This window comes from Tyto alba, unplaced genomic scaffold (genome assembly GCF_018691265.1).
Source record: "Tyto alba isolate M040663 unplaced genomic scaffold, T.alba_DEE_v4.0 Super-Scaffold_20, whole genome shotgun sequence".
Classification (NCBI taxonomy): domain Eukaryota; kingdom Metazoa; phylum Chordata; class Aves; order Strigiformes; family Tytonidae; genus Tyto; species Tyto alba.
In genome coordinates this window covers 9,239,109-9,254,154 of record NW_024881283.1, presented here as the reverse complement: position 1 = coordinate 9,254,154, position 15,046 = coordinate 9,239,109, and the positions used below count along the sequence as shown (strand labels likewise).

The window sequence follows — 15,046 nt, the reverse complement described above, 5'->3', positions numbered from 1 at the left end:
TGGGTTCCTGGCCAGCTTGGACCCTGGCCGGGGCTGCTGCTGTCCTGCCCTGGGATACCTGCTGCTTCCAGAGAAAAGCGGCTGAAAAAACTAGGATAGATACGTTGTAGTGAATGCCCTTCCTCTGCTGTGAAATATTTATTAAAACAGATGTAGTTGGCTACAATTTCTGTTTCTGGGTAATCAGCCAATAGCTAGAGAAGATCAATAAGCAGATAAACAATGTGGTCTCTAAAGTTGGAAGTGGCTTTTTTTAACAGAACAAAGAGCGTTCCCTGTCCAGGGACACTCTCCAGCAAAATGCAGAGCGGATCAACACTGGCACCCAGTGTCTAGATAGAATCAGTTCAAATCTGGGTTTCCAACTCTGACACCCTTTTTTCACACTGACACCTTGGCTTTCAGTCTTGATGTGCACAATGGAGATGCTTAATCTGATATGGCAGCTGAACTCTCTGGGGCTTCGGGTCTAATTCTCCTTTCGTTTGGTTCTCGCAGTTGTCTTCTGGTGCTGATAACCACTACAGTGTTGCTTTTCTTGACTTGTCTTTTACGTTACAAAAAGATGCAGGTCTTTGTTTCCCTTGGAATGGTTAACCTTAGTTCAGGGAGGAAGAGAGAAAACAAATGTAAAACCACCCTCCTCCCTAGGGAATTTTTTTCAAGTTACTCTGCAGCTGTTAAATGCCAGTTCAATGAAGCCTTTAAACATACACTTAAATCTGTTCCTGCAAAGCAAAATACTTAACCACATACTTTAAATTAAGCTTGTGTTCAAGTGTCGTTGCGCTGAAAAGCAGCAGGACTAGAGCATGTTCACAAAGATAAGCACACTCTCAAGTGCCTTCCTGATTAGGCTCCTGATGCAGGAGAGCATCCCAGGTTGGGATGGCGTGTGAGGAGCACTGGTTCTGGAAATGAAGCATCTGCTGATGTCTAAGCATCTGACAGCGTGACGTTCTTCTTCAGGGCCCAGCAAAAGATTTCTGTAGCCAGGCTTCAGTATCCGTATCTTCATTCTAGCTCAGCTTTCTCAACAGTAGTCAGCGAGTCATGACATTTATTTGAAAATATAAATAATGCGTGGCATAATGTCCCCCTTGTTAAGAATCCCTGCTCACTAAATCTCTGGAGACATGCGGGATTGTTGACGTATCTCCTATGATTTTACTACTTCCATGTTTGGAATCTTTTGCTATTTCTGTAGCGGGATGACTAAATCAAATCTAAAGTAATGCTCTCTCAGCTTGCATGGTACTCCTGGAAGATGCACTGAAGTTGCTGCAGAACGGTAAATTGAAAACTGAAAATGAATTTCCAAAAAAGCCCTAGAACTACTACTACAAAGAAGATGGATGATGAACCATTCTGGTCTGTTATTATCCAACAGTAACTATCTGGCTGTTTCTTAGTGAACAAAGAAATATTAGAGGGAAAAAATAGTTTCCATTTAGCTTTATCTCTGTTGGCTATACTGGAAATGAATCATGACATAAAAAAGGATAAAATGAAATGAAAAAGATCACATTTATTTCCTTTTCTGTAGCACACAGTGGACACTTATTCTGAAGGTTAAAACTCTTCTGAACTAAAACAGATTGCATTGAAACACTGGTGGAAGATATTAGAGAGTCATGGAGTATTCCCGTGGTACTTGGCCCCAAACTTAACAGACAGAGAGGGAGAGGGAATTGGTCTGTGTGGATCTCCCCCAACCCCCATATTGGAGTTCACGTCTGTGCTGGCCCAAGGTGCATAGTCCACGTTGCACGTAGATGTTTCAGTTAATTTTTGAAGCTGTGATGGAAATTTTAGAGGTATTCCCCTTAAAAAATCTGTTTATCTCCTGGAATTTCTAGGAAGGTAACAAATACAGTGCAGATAATTCACTCAGGAAACAGTTGCTCTGCCCAGCCTGGATCTCTAGCAGAAGAGACGTTTCTGTTGATTCCCTTGGATGTCTGGATTCCCAACCCCCAGTAGATTGAGGAAGTGCAGGAGAGTAGAAAGACGAGTTAAAAGACCATAATGGAGATGAATTTAGAAATGAGTGTACAGTGATGATTGAGCCAAGTAGTTTAGGTCAATGGTTTTGTTATTTTGCTTCGTCTATGTAGCATCCTTTCATTGGGATTTATAAATTATTCTTGCTGTAATAACTGTATGCAGGAGCTATAAGTGCCTGCTCTGGCATGGCTTGCTTGCTTTCTTTTCTCTTTTATTAGGAATGAAAATTAGTTGGGAATGAGGAGATAATGTATGGCCTCATATCATAAAAGTTGCACTCCTTGATAAGATTTCAAGGTTAGAACAATAATAGCATCGAAATATCTGTCATAAACTACCATAGATAATTCAAGCAATAAAAGTGCTTCTTTTAGCTATGTAAATAGGGTAATAGACTGGAATGCAGTATCTAGATATATTAAATGTTGGGGTTATTTTATATTTGAACAATATAAACAGAGAAAATGGAGCTGAAGATTAATTTGAATGGGAAATGGGGAAGATTTCTCTTCGCAATGTTGAGCAAGCCTAGGAGTGGATTTGATTTTGTTTTGTTTGAAAGTACCTGGATTGGTAAGGTAGCTCAAATGTGTCAGTGTGATGAACAAGAAGAGAAGCATCTCTCAGCTCTCTTCCTCTTTTTTTTTTTTTTTTTTTTTTTTTCTCCTGACAAAAAGAGCCATGAGGTTTTAGGAAAGGCTGATGTAATTAGGCTGAAGGCATTTTGATGGTGGGATGCTGTCCAAGGATGCGTTGAGTCACATCTAATGACTTTAAAACTACTAATTAATTTCAAATGAACTGAAACAAGGAGACACTGCTTGACAAGTAATAGGATTTGAAAGCTGCTGATTTTGAAAACTTCTAGTGTAGTGGTCCTGGTCAAGGGGGATGAGGAAATTTGGGAACAGCCTGGTGAGCCTGTTGAAAAAGGGGTTAAAATTAGTCACTGAATGGTATGAAGCTTCTGATGGAGATCAGCAATTCTGCTAGCACTGTAGATGCTCTTTAGCAGCTCACAGGAAGGAATGGTAGAAACTTCTCAAATCTGTTGTTTCCATTTTTGAATTGTTCAGTTTGTTTTCAAGCAACACACTGAAATCTGAGACACCTCTGGTCTTGTACTACTAGATCTGGCTCCGTGAGGGAAGCTCATCTTCATTCCTCTGTGAAGGCTGAGTAGCACACAAGATCTTGGATGGTGCCCCCAGGGTAAGATGAAAGGTGAGAGATAAATTGGAGGAGCATGTGCAAGTTCCAAAGGATGGGACAAAAGGGGCTGAAACTGAAAGGCAAGAGAAAACAGAAAAATAAAGCAGATAAAGTTTGAAGCAGAAAGGAATTGAGTTGGGCAGAGGTTGGAGTTGTGCCCTACAGGTTTCTTTTTGATGAATAAGTAGATTTGCAGGATAGATTGAAAACTGCAGGAAGTGGGAGAGTTCTAGGTTTTGGTGGGTTTATTCCTAACTGTTTTCCATGTCCTAACACTTCATAGTTTCTTGTTGGTCATCCCATCCTATCTCATGTTACCTCCTAAGACAATTCTAGTTCTCTCTGAAGCTCTTGTCCAGAGCTTCTGCTCCAGTTCTAATTGTGTCTCTGGCAATTAACACCATGATTATGGTTTATCTACTGTGTCTGCTTGGGGAGTGAGGTCTCCAGGGCAGTACATCTGAAGAGTGCTTGGGTCAGTGATGCCTGAGGTATGTTGAGGAGCTCTCCAGGTGCAACTGCAATAGGATAACCTTATTTACTTTCTTGTCATAAAAGAAGTTTGGCAGCTGTTCAAATCAGGGCAAATAAAATAAACTGCTCTAAATTCATCATGGAAAGAAACAGACTTAGCTACAAAATGACTAACAGGACCTTCTATTCATCTGTACAAATCTGGTCTGTGGCTGCATTCATTTCCATACAATCACTGGAAAATATTATGTTGATTGCTGGGAACAAAGCTTTTATAGGGAGGAAAAAAATCCATGCTACTAATCTACAGTGGAATTGGTAAATGGGTAAGACAAAGCTTTAATAATATTATTCTGTGCGACATCTGATGTAAATAATACAGTTCTATTAATCTTTCAAGCAATCAGAGAGTCTGGCTGTTAGAGGCAGCCAAGTATGAGCAATAATATTATCTCTTCTCAGCGATGTTGGAGTAGAATCACAAATCCATTGCTGTGGAAGCGGTTGCTGCCCCAGCTCAGGGAGTCACACTCAGCAGTGAAATGGAGACATGGACATCCCGGGCCGAGCGACGGGGTCGGGGGGCTTACGAGATGTCCAGCCTTTGGACCCCACCTTCACCTTCACGGGGCTTTGTGAAGCTGTGCTTTCTCAGGAAGCACAGGCGTGTCCTTTGGCTCTTCCCCTTCCCTCGGTAGAGGAAGGGGTACTCCATCGGCTCGTGGTCGGGGGGCTGACCAGCTCAGCTTTTGCACGAGTGCCTCGAGGGCACGACTGCTGGCGGATCCTCACGCGGGCAGCTCTGCTGCTTGTGCCCAACCCGGCTCCGGCCGTAGCACCGGGTGCTTTGGAACCACATCTCTTGGTCCACCAGGCAGCCATTTGAACTGTTTGTCTTCTGAAGCTGTACTTTGGTGTCTGGTTTTTTGTGTGTGTGTGGTTTTGTTTTGTTTTTGGGGTGTGGTGTGTTTTGTTTTGTTTTTTTTTTTTTTTAATTAAAAATAATCAATACTCATCGATTCCTGCAGCAACCCCACTGAATCCAAAGCAATCAAGGAGTTAATGTTGCCTTCCCCCCAAAAGCGTATGTGCATTGTCTGTCCCATAACAAGGTATTCTTTAAGGCAGCCAGATGAAGCAGAATGTTTAAATGAGATCCTGTTTTTCAAGTATGATTTTAAGGTACGATGCAGGTCAGGGTTGTCTGATTCTTCACAGTTCATTAAGTAGAGAGCAGCTAGTCTTAGAGATTGACTTTTAAAAATGATAGATTTTTATTTATAGCGAAGTTCTAGTCGTTAATTTTAAAGGATGGAAGCATAAAAGCAGGAATGGGTTCATTTTTTTTAAAAAAGTGACATTGGTAATTTAATTAAATTAGGGTTTTGAGTATCATTACAGAACATGAAACATTAGTTCTACACCACTTTTCAACCCATCTCATGTATTTGATAGCGTCCCCCTGCTTAAAAACCTGCATGGTCATTAATATTTCTGCGTGAAAGTTGCTGCTGAACTTGCCAGCTCCGGACACTTTGGAAGGATGTAAATAGTGTTTTGGGGGAGGGAGCAAGGGGAAGGGATCTTGTCTGTCCGAGCTTGTACCTCTGTGAGGGGAGGCTGGAGCCAGGGCCGTGTCCCCGGGGTGCTGGCTGCACTTCCCTGGGGCTCCGGGGAGGGCTGCTCCTCTGCTCACACATCTGTGGCAAGAGCTTGTGGTCACAGCAGGAAAACAAAAGAACCCGAAGCAGTGCGGGAGTCGAGATGTACGTGCCATTAAAATTGATCAAGTTTAAGGTGGAAAGGTTGCATTTAATCTGGAATTGGGTTAACTAGAAAACAAAGCGATCTGTCTTGGATGCAGGAAGCCTAATCCTATATTCATTACAGATTAGTCTTTCATTTCCCTCGCGGTGAGGGATGGTGTCTGCTGTGGAGAGCCCGCCGAGGGTGCCTGTGCTCTGCTCCGGAGCAGCCGGGCTCTGGCAGGACAAGGGCTGTGCCCGAGCCGGGGCAGGAAGGTTCAAATCCCTCTCCTAAAGCACCATCCCACGGAAGGGCAGGAGGGTAGTGTCCTTGCATCACTTAGCGTTGGGGATTTGTGTTTCATTTCACGTGCTTACGCAGTTTTGGTTGTATTTTCTTCTGCTGCATGCTGTGCATGCTAGCATATCATTTTCCTTTTAATCTTCCACTTTTCCTTGGCAGAGCTGCAGTCTAAACCTCCCTTTGCTTGTAGAAATTAATCTGGTTTTGTTCATGCCCCTGACAAAATTGTTTCCAATGATAAACTATCACTCAGCTTTGAATGACCATGTTTTCCTTCCTCTGATGTTTCAGCCTTAATGAAAAAGAACTATAATACAAGATAGCGCACAAGGGCCTGATTCAAATTTGATTAAGTCATTCTTAGTCTTGGTTGTCTTCACTGGGTTTTATATTGGGCTTTAAACCCATGATTTGAGTGGATCTTTTCAGAGGGGCTTATGGGAACCCGTGGAGTTTTATTTAAATTCTCTGAAACTGCTATGCAGGGGCGTTGGGTAAGGATTTACTAGGGTTTTAGCTGCAGCATCTGTATTTTATATTCAAGTACCCTGTATTCTTTCCAACACAAACTTTTGTTGGACTGTATTTTGCCTTCAGCAGAGCTGTATCTAAGTGCATTGTTCAGAGTCTGGTTTGATGCGTATGTGTGAACTGGATTAAACACGCGCTGTAATGAAGTATAAATCCTAGTAGGCTGAAATGTTACTCCTTTTGTATTGGTGATAGTTGCTAATTACAGGTTTTGCTGTCTTCTGTGTGGTTCTAAGGTATAATGTAACTCTGCTTACGTTGCAGGGGCCTTTGTGGTGTTTGGTGAAGGTCTGTTGGAAAATGTTACTTCAAACAAGAATGTAATCTCTGGACTCGAATCAACTGCAGTTGTGTTAAATAGAATTTAAGGGGAGCATAGGAAAGAGGGAGGCGTTGGTTTAGAAACTGGTAAAACTGGTCAGGAAAGAGTGGATCTTGTTTTTGACTCAGTAGTTTGGGGAGTGATTTTTCCTTCCTTACATATACTCCATAGGAATGGTACTTAGCAGGAACTGGCTTAATGAATTCTGGTGCAATCCACTAGGATAAGTTTTTGTGGTTATTTGTTCTTTACATTTTAAGTGATGCATTTAATTTGCGATGAGCCTTCCCTCTGGATTCCTTACCTGACAGCTCTGTTACAATGCACTGTCCCTAACCAGAAGCAACTTTCTTTGGCAGTTCTACCAAGTCATACGTGCGGAAACCCGGGAAGGCTGCAGAATGGGATTCAGCAAGGGACGACGTTCAGCATCGGGGACAAAGTGAGATACAGCTGTAACCCAGGCTTCTTTTTGGAAGGACATGCGTTGCTCACGTGCCATGCCAACTCGGAAAACAGTGCCTCCTGGGATTTTCCTCTCCCCTTCTGCAGAGGTAAAGTGCCCTCTCTTCATCTGGAACAAGGCACAATGAAACAGGATTTAATGAGCTTATTTGGGCTTGGGAAAAACTTCATGCACTGTAAGCCTGATTTAAAAGACTTAAACTAAACGTGATGTAGTTAATATGGAGGTTCCTTTTTACTGGGTTCTTAAGGCTGCCAGGGTTTGGGTGAGTAATAGGAAGGTTATGAATTGCTCAAAGTACTCAAGATACTGCACAGCTGCTTCGATTTCTTTGTCTGAAGTGTGGGTTGAAGAGGAGAAAGCTGGAGTATTAGCCATAAGATAAGGCACCTACCCAAGATGATGCAGGTTTTCTAGATCAAACACTAGAAAATGAGACTGGATTTTCTGCTTTCTGCAGTGTCAGGCTGGCTTCCCTTGTGGCAGGTTCCACCGTGATTCTGGTGCTTTGCCTGTAAAGAAATGTGAGTGTGTGCAGAGTGCTGATGTGCCGCGGGGGGCTGGCAGCCTCAGGGAGGGTAAAACAGGGGGAGGTGAAATTCAGCCTTTGTTTGAAAAGCCTGGGCAGCTTTCCTGCAAGCCCTTTTGGGGCAGGGAAATGTGGATTCCTTTATCAGTATAGAGAGCTGCCTGCTAATTCTCTGGGGCCCCAAGAGACTAGAGAGAATCTGTAAATATACAAGTGTCTGTGTTGTTATACCAAAACAGTTGCTGCTGCTTTTAAGTCTTTTCCCCTCAATTCCTTGTGTATTGCAGCAGAGCATCTTATATTGATTCTTTTTATTGACTCTGCTTGTGCAATCAATCAGCAGTTCTAAGCTGTAGCATAAATCTTGAATTTAAAGTGAGCAAATATTGTTTGCTTGATAGTAATATGTGCTACTTAGTGTATTTCTTGTACGCTTACCTACTGGTCTGGGGCCAAGGACATTATAGCACTGAAGGAGTGGTTCATACAGCCAAACTGACATTGCAGACAGGCAGGAATCATTGCCATTTTAGTATTATCAATTTTGATTCTTTGCTTTTCCTTCAAATTAAGACTCTTATAATAACCTTTTGAATTTTTTTTTTTTTTTCTATTTTCACTTGAAGTGTGTTCAGGAAAAACATTCACTGAAACTCAACCTTGAGAGTATGCAAAACAATATGGTGTTTTAGAAGAAAAGGAAATTACCTGTATCAATGCAGCAGTGTTTCCTCACTCTGACAGCATTTTCTTCCTTTGGAGGAGGGCAGTATTTTCTCCTTGCCCTGCTAGTATTCAGACTTTTGTGTAGTAGACCGTAGTAAGGGATTAACTTTTTGTCTTCAAAATCTTTTGAGGTGAGGGTTGGCATCATTGGCATTTTGGTGATCCCTGCCGCAGGTGAGGTAAAACACCATTTTTGCATTTTTCTCTTGAACCACCAAACTCACTTTTAATTTTAATGCTACTGTTTTCATCTTGAATCCAGCATTGTTGGGGGCATTTGATATACTTCAGGATGGAGGAATATTCAATTCTATGGTACTTGCATCAGTGCAGTGTGAATTGCTCTGACAGCAGCAAAACAGGTGCTTGTTCAGGTGCTCTGTGTAGAATGTGCACGCAGGTACAGTGGAGGTAGCTGCTCCTTTTTAATAGATTTGATCCTGATCCTGCAAGACTTCACTTCAAGTAAAACTTCCAAGGCATTTTTGGGGGCAAGGACCAGAAATCTTCTCATGTAACATTTATATCTTGTTCCAGGAAAGTAGAAAGTAGCAAAGACAGTCTGCAAATTGATTTGCTGAATTTGTAAACCAGCCTCCTACCATAAGTAGGCTTTCAGCAGTCAGACATTTGTGCTTGGCTGATAAACTGGCGATACAGGCTTCAGTTGTTGCAAGGGGCAAAAAGATTTACATACTGACAAACAAGTTTATGCCTCCTCCTGCAGGGAAAATAATGTTTTCAGAACTGCTGCCTGAAGGAGAATATATATTTCCCTGAGAGAGAAAAGATTTTTGTGGCCTATGTAGCTTATAATTAATTCTATTAATACCAGCTTACTGTTAATTGTCACCTGGAAGTTTTTAAAATGTATTTGTATGTTTTCTTTTATTTTCTAATGTCAGTTGGAGATGGGTCATACTGCTGGGTCAGATCCTGACAAATTGAGATGAAAAGTGCCCTCTAGCTGGGCAGGTGTTAAAATCTCAGAGCTGTTATCTTGGGAATAGACTTGTCTAATGTATCCGCAAAGGACAGCGTTTGCTTTGGGGCCTCTGCCCTTTTCTCCTTCCCCTCCTCTTCGGTATAACGGCAGAGGTATGAGACGAGTGTTGAAATCAGTGTAGGTTTCTACCATGCTGATCAATACCCTCTTTTGATTTCTTTATGCCCTTTTCTTTGTGCTTGTCTTCTGCTTTGTAATATCCTCTTCTGTATATTGGAAGCCTTGTCTCTATTCCAGTTGTCATGCATTGAAATAATCGAAGATGCAAAGAAATCCATAACAGAGGTGTTTAAGGGGATGTGCCAGGGCAGAAACACTGTGAAGGAGTGCTGTGGTTCGGCTGCTTTTTCTTCATAGGAGTTGTCTGCACTCCCTTTACCCAACTCACAGTTTAGACGTACAGGTTTTGGTTTTGTTTTTGGTTTTGTTGTTTTTTTTTTTTTGTTTTGTTTTTTTTTTTATAAAGGACAAGGGTAATCTCAATGACAAAGGCAAGTAGGAAGGAATTCCAGATGCAGAAAGAGTGGCTTGGTGAAATGTGTCTTTGCAGAGCCAGTGAGAGTAGCTAGTGCTGCAGCTCGCCAGAGGTTTTGGAAGCGCAGTTATATCAAAATTGATTCTTGGACTCTGAGCTAAAAGAGACAATAAATTCATTCTGCACAGACTCTGCTCTAGTGAGTTATGTTTCTTGCTTACGTGGCAGGAAGGATTAAAACTGCGCTGATCTCATTCAGGGAGCACCAAAGCAGCAGTGGATGACATCTCCCTGCTGATGTGCAGAGGAGGAGAGCACGGAGCTGGGGGGCAGCGGGGGCTGCCCAGAAGAGGAGCTTGGCTGTGCCTGGTAGACCATGTGGAACTCGGCAATTTGCCTCAAGGACTGAAAGTCCTCAGCAAGTCTGGGTCAGACTGTAAAATCTGGACTAAGCTGACATTTATCCCATCTATATAACGCATGTCAGAAAAAGTTGGAATGGTTTCCTTTTTGCATCTTGTTTGGTTTTACATGCTTTCTGCACAATTGTTCTGTGTTCACAGAATGAAATGAGGCCTAGTGCTTAATCTAAATGTGGCCTTAAGCTGAGTCCTGCAAGTCTAGTGGTATTTTTATCTTGACAGTTGGTGTGCTGGAGGCAAAATCCCAGCAGACTTGGAATGCTGTCTTCTGTTCTGCTGTAGCCACAGAGGGAACAACCCTCATCTGGATCAGTTAATTTAAAATAAAGCAAAATGGTGCATTTGAAGCACCAGAAGAAATATCCGGAAACATCTGAATCTGTTTGGTAAAGCACTTTCATGCATGTGGAGAGAAGTCTCACCCAGATTGTTTGCTGAATTTAAGTAGAACTGATAGGTTTATGATTCTGGTAGGTGAGTGAGTAAAAATTCAGTAAGCCAGCTGAAAAGTTGAGAGCATTTGTGAAGCTACCTTTTAGGCATATCAAATATGCATAATCTTATTAAAGTGGTCTGTCTTACTGTAACTCAAACGGCTGCTTAGACTGCAGTGCCCAAAATAATTGAAGGGCTGTTCAAGAAGATTTTAGAATATCTTTAAACAGTGGCAAGCTCTGCAAACCTAGGAAGTGTGTATTTAGAGGTGGATGGGAAGGGAGTACCTTTTCCATTAAATACCTTTTGCAATGAAAAATTTTCAAGGAGTTTAAATTTAAAAGTCCCTTTTTAATAATAAAAAAACCAAAACCGTCATACCTTAGGCTAAATCTTCAGCTACTGTAAGTTAGCTTAGTCCTGTAAAAAAAATAGTCCCCTTATTTAAGAATTCTAATGTAGCTTTAGCACGTGCTCCATCCCCTCCTCTATTCCTCTAGTACAGGAACAATGTCAAGGTACCAGACCCAGTCTGAGACCCCCCAGACTCCAGTAACAAACGTGGCTGAGAACTTGCGATGGCTGCTGCCTCCAGGTCCTTGTTGCGTTTGCTCGTGGGTGGGTGCGTTGAAGGGTTCCGCGTAGACCTGAGCTGCACAAATGCACGATCACAGTGAGAAGCGAAGTTTGGCCAAGAGCCCCCGTGCCCCTGGATGTGGTGTTCGTGCACAGGGGCTGGAGAGCTCGCAGATGTCTCGTGGCGGTGGTGCAGGGCCTTATTTGCAAAGGTGCTTTGAATGGTTGCGTGGGGCCAGTAGCAGCGTGGCAACGATAATGTTTAATGTGTTATGTCGGAGATACGCTTGCCTCCGGAGGGGCATTAAGAATAAGTTGCCCCTTCAGATCCCTGTGTGTTGCTGAAGCAGGTCATGACCTTGTCCCTGCTCTGTGTCTCGCTGCATGTTGACTGAGAGTTCACTGGCGAAGAATGTTTTGCACCTATTTCTTCCTAGCATATACAGAGGCACTTATTCACGAGAAATCAAATTTGAACATAAGAGTAAGCTGGTGAATTGTGCTTATCCTCTTTGGCTAGAATCCATTCATCCTCTAAAAAGCATTTTCATTCATTCTGTCAGAGGGAGGGGCTTGGAAGTAGCCTTTTTACTTTCTGCATGGGCCTTGTTTGGAGGCTCCCCTGTGAATCTCGTATATGATGCATTGAAGTTTGAAGGATTTTCTAGTGCTTAGACTAGATGACAGATCTTTCAGCCTAAATTTATCGATGATTCTAACTGCACTTCAGTGTCTGTGAATAACTTTCATTCACTGACAATAAGACTGCAGCAAATAGGTGACTTTGTTGTAATAGAATACCAGGGAATAGAGCATTGCGTTGGGATTTCAGTGGCCTTTTCCAGTCCTAGTTCTGGCTGCTGGAATGGCCCGGACGTAGCTGCGTGTCTGCCTACATGTCTGGGGTTTTTAGCGTGAATTTTTTTTTTTTTTTTTTTTTTTTTTTTTCCTGCCTTCCCTGCCTGCTGCGAGCTCTGCAATGGTGGTGACGTGCCAGCCCAGCCTGAGCACGGGAGCCGGTTGCGAAGGGCCCTGGTCTCCCCCGGGGCTCGGCGGGGCCAGCGCAGCCCGTGCGGGGTGTCCGTGCGCTCGGAGCGGTGGGGAGCGCAGCCTGGGACGCCGGCAGTCCCTGGGACCGGGGTGTCTGCCGGTGCCTTCTGCTCGATCCGGGGGGGCTGGCTGCCCTGGGGGAGCAGATGGCCCCGAGAAAGGCAAGTTGGTGTGTCGGTTTGTCTTACTCGGTCTTTCAAGTTTCACGAGTTAAGAGGCTTCAAGTTTCAGCTCTGCTGATTAAAACCTGCTGATAGCACAAGACCCTGAATCACGAAAAAGGCTAAAAGCTGAAGGAGCCTCCTCAGCAGCGCTGCAAAATTGTCCTGCCCTTTCCTGAGGTGCCAGCGACCCACTGCACTTAGTGAATGTTCTCACCTGTGTTAAATCTCAGTTTGGAAGGGGTTTTTTTATAAATAGTCTGTAATGAAAATAAGTGTTTATAATGGGCAGGTCCAAGCTCTTTGACTAAAGCATCTGAAATGCTGTGCTGTAGTACGTGTTGTGAAGTTAACAGGCTCTTCTTAGCAGCGTTCCAAATAAATACTGGGCTGATGCTGCATCTGCCCTGATGCTAGTCAAAGTAGTTCTTTGTGTCCATTATCTTCCTCCCCATGTTTTCTTTAGATCCTCCTCCTTTAATTGCTCTAATAGCTCCTGCTGATAAAATTCAGGTTGTAAAAATGAAAGAACCTGCAGCAAACAGGCGATCCACTATATGACCAGGACATGTCACTGCTAGATTTCTGAACGAGTGGTTAAGTTTTTACAACATGCATTTCCTTAAGAAATCCAAGCACATGGAGACATTAAGGCAGGTGTGTGGGACACTCCACTCATTTTGTATTAGGTCTGTTAAATACAGTGCCTGTACTGCAAGTCCTGTTGTCCCAACCCTTGGGAACGTTTCTGTTGCTGATGAAGGTGCTGACATCTGTGGGATTTGGAAACCAGCCTCTCTCCCCACTGTGACAGGGAAGTTTTCACATGTTTGTGAAACTCGTCTCAGTCACGGAATTCCTGGTGGTTTTCCTCCTGCTTCGCTCACTACACGGATGGGATGAAAGTTGTGGAAAACACCTCAGAGGATCCTAATCAGGAATAAGGGATGGAACAGGAAACTCTCGCAACAACGTGTGAGGAAATGGTGTCCTGACAGTGAGATGTGTTATGCCGAGAACTGCCTCTCCAGGGAAGTGGTAGAAGCTCAGTCACTTGGGGTGTTCAAAATTAAACTGAACAAATCGCTAGTAAGCGTGCAGTGGGGAATAAGCAGGCACTTGCCAGGAGACACTGCCTGGCCGGATAGGATTTTGCATCCCTCAACATCTTTATCTCTTAACAGTGCGTAGTAAAACACACCCTGACAAAAGCAATGGGGCTTTTAAAGTTTTGCTTTGAATTTGGGCTTACTCTTTTCTGATGTATTTCTTTGTGCGTTTCAGCAAAATCTGATAACTTGCACTTTGTTTCCAGCTGATGATGCTTGCGGAGGGACTTTGCGGGGACAGAGCGGAATTATCTCAAGCCCTCATTTTCCTTTGGAGTATGGCAATAACGCAGACTGCACGTGGACTATTCTCGCTGAACCTGGAGACACTATTGCTCTGGTTTTCATGGATTTTCAGCTGGAAGATGGATATGATGTTCTAGAAGTTGCTGGAACAGAGGGATCTTCGCTCTGGTAGGTTACTCCTGGCCATAATTTGTTGTGGTCTGTACAGTCAGGTAGTGCCCACTGACATTTTTGTGCTCACAAATACAAACCTTACAGGATTTTCAGAGCGAGCAGAGTTTATGCCTAAATGAGGGTATTTTTCTGTTATTCCCAGTCACAGGTTGTAGCTGCTACTTTCTAGCAAAACTCTCTGGGATGCTTTTTGTTTGCTTGGTCAACTTTACAGTGACTATTGTCTACTTTAAATCATATTCTCTGCAATAAGATTTCATGGTCTAGCTGGTTAGATGAAATCAAGACTCTTAAAACCCAGAAAAAAACGCAAAACATTCAACACGACAAAAACCAAGAAACCCTGCTCAAACCTTGTCATGCTCAAACCTTGTGTTTGGTAAATTGTTTTCTGATTATTGCTAAATACATTGCTGACAAGTTGACTTTACTGTTAATGAACTTTTGGCAAGTGTTTCTACAGATCAGTTTGTCCTTTAGACAGAAGGCTGTGTATAGAATTTCAATACCCTCTCATCCCATTGTTTGCTTGAGCAATGCTTTCAGAAGTATTGCTTTTATGTATAATAAATGCCACCCTGATTTTTTCTGATATGCAAGAACTACCCAAATGATCAGTGCTCTGAGCTCTGAAGTGTCAGCTTGCAGAAGGAATTTGACATATTGTTTATGTTGCTTTTATAGCGAAGGACAGCTCTGCCTCTATTGATCTAGATGCTGTGATCTTCTGCACTGTGATCACACTCAAGAAACAGTTATAAGTCCTAACTAGCAGCAAATGGGAGTAGTCTTAAACTCAACACCCCTTTGGAAGGGGAGAATTAAGTGTTTGATATAATTAGGTGTTGCCTGGGATTATCAGCAGGAAGTTAAATTTCGATTATTTATTAGGATTCTGTTGCAGTCACAAATAACAATCATTTAAGTAATTTATATTTGCCTAGCAATTATGGGTGAATGGGATTTGAATATTTGGGATGTATTGATGTGAGAGAATTTGCCATTTACCATGTACCAATCGTTTACTGTTCCCAGGACCCCTTTGAAAATCAGATGTTGCTGTTTCATGAAAAAAC

At 42.8% G+C, this 15,046-nt stretch overlaps 1 protein-coding gene across 3 annotated transcripts in view; it reads left to right on the top strand.

The window, feature by feature from the left end:
* Positions 1-15,046, top strand: part of CSMD2 (CUB and Sushi multiple domains 2) — a 314,323-nt gene that overhangs the window by 74,925 nt on the left and 224,352 nt on the right. For all 3 annotated transcript variants that reach the window (XM_042793851.1, XM_042793852.1, XM_042793853.1), the window contains exons 5-6: positions 6,955-7,149; positions 13,757-13,964. In XM_042793851.1, the coding sequence (XP_042649785.1) occupies positions 6,955-7,149; positions 13,757-13,964 (403 nt within the window). The remainder of the gene's footprint in view (positions 1-6,954; positions 7,150-13,756; positions 13,965-15,046) is intronic.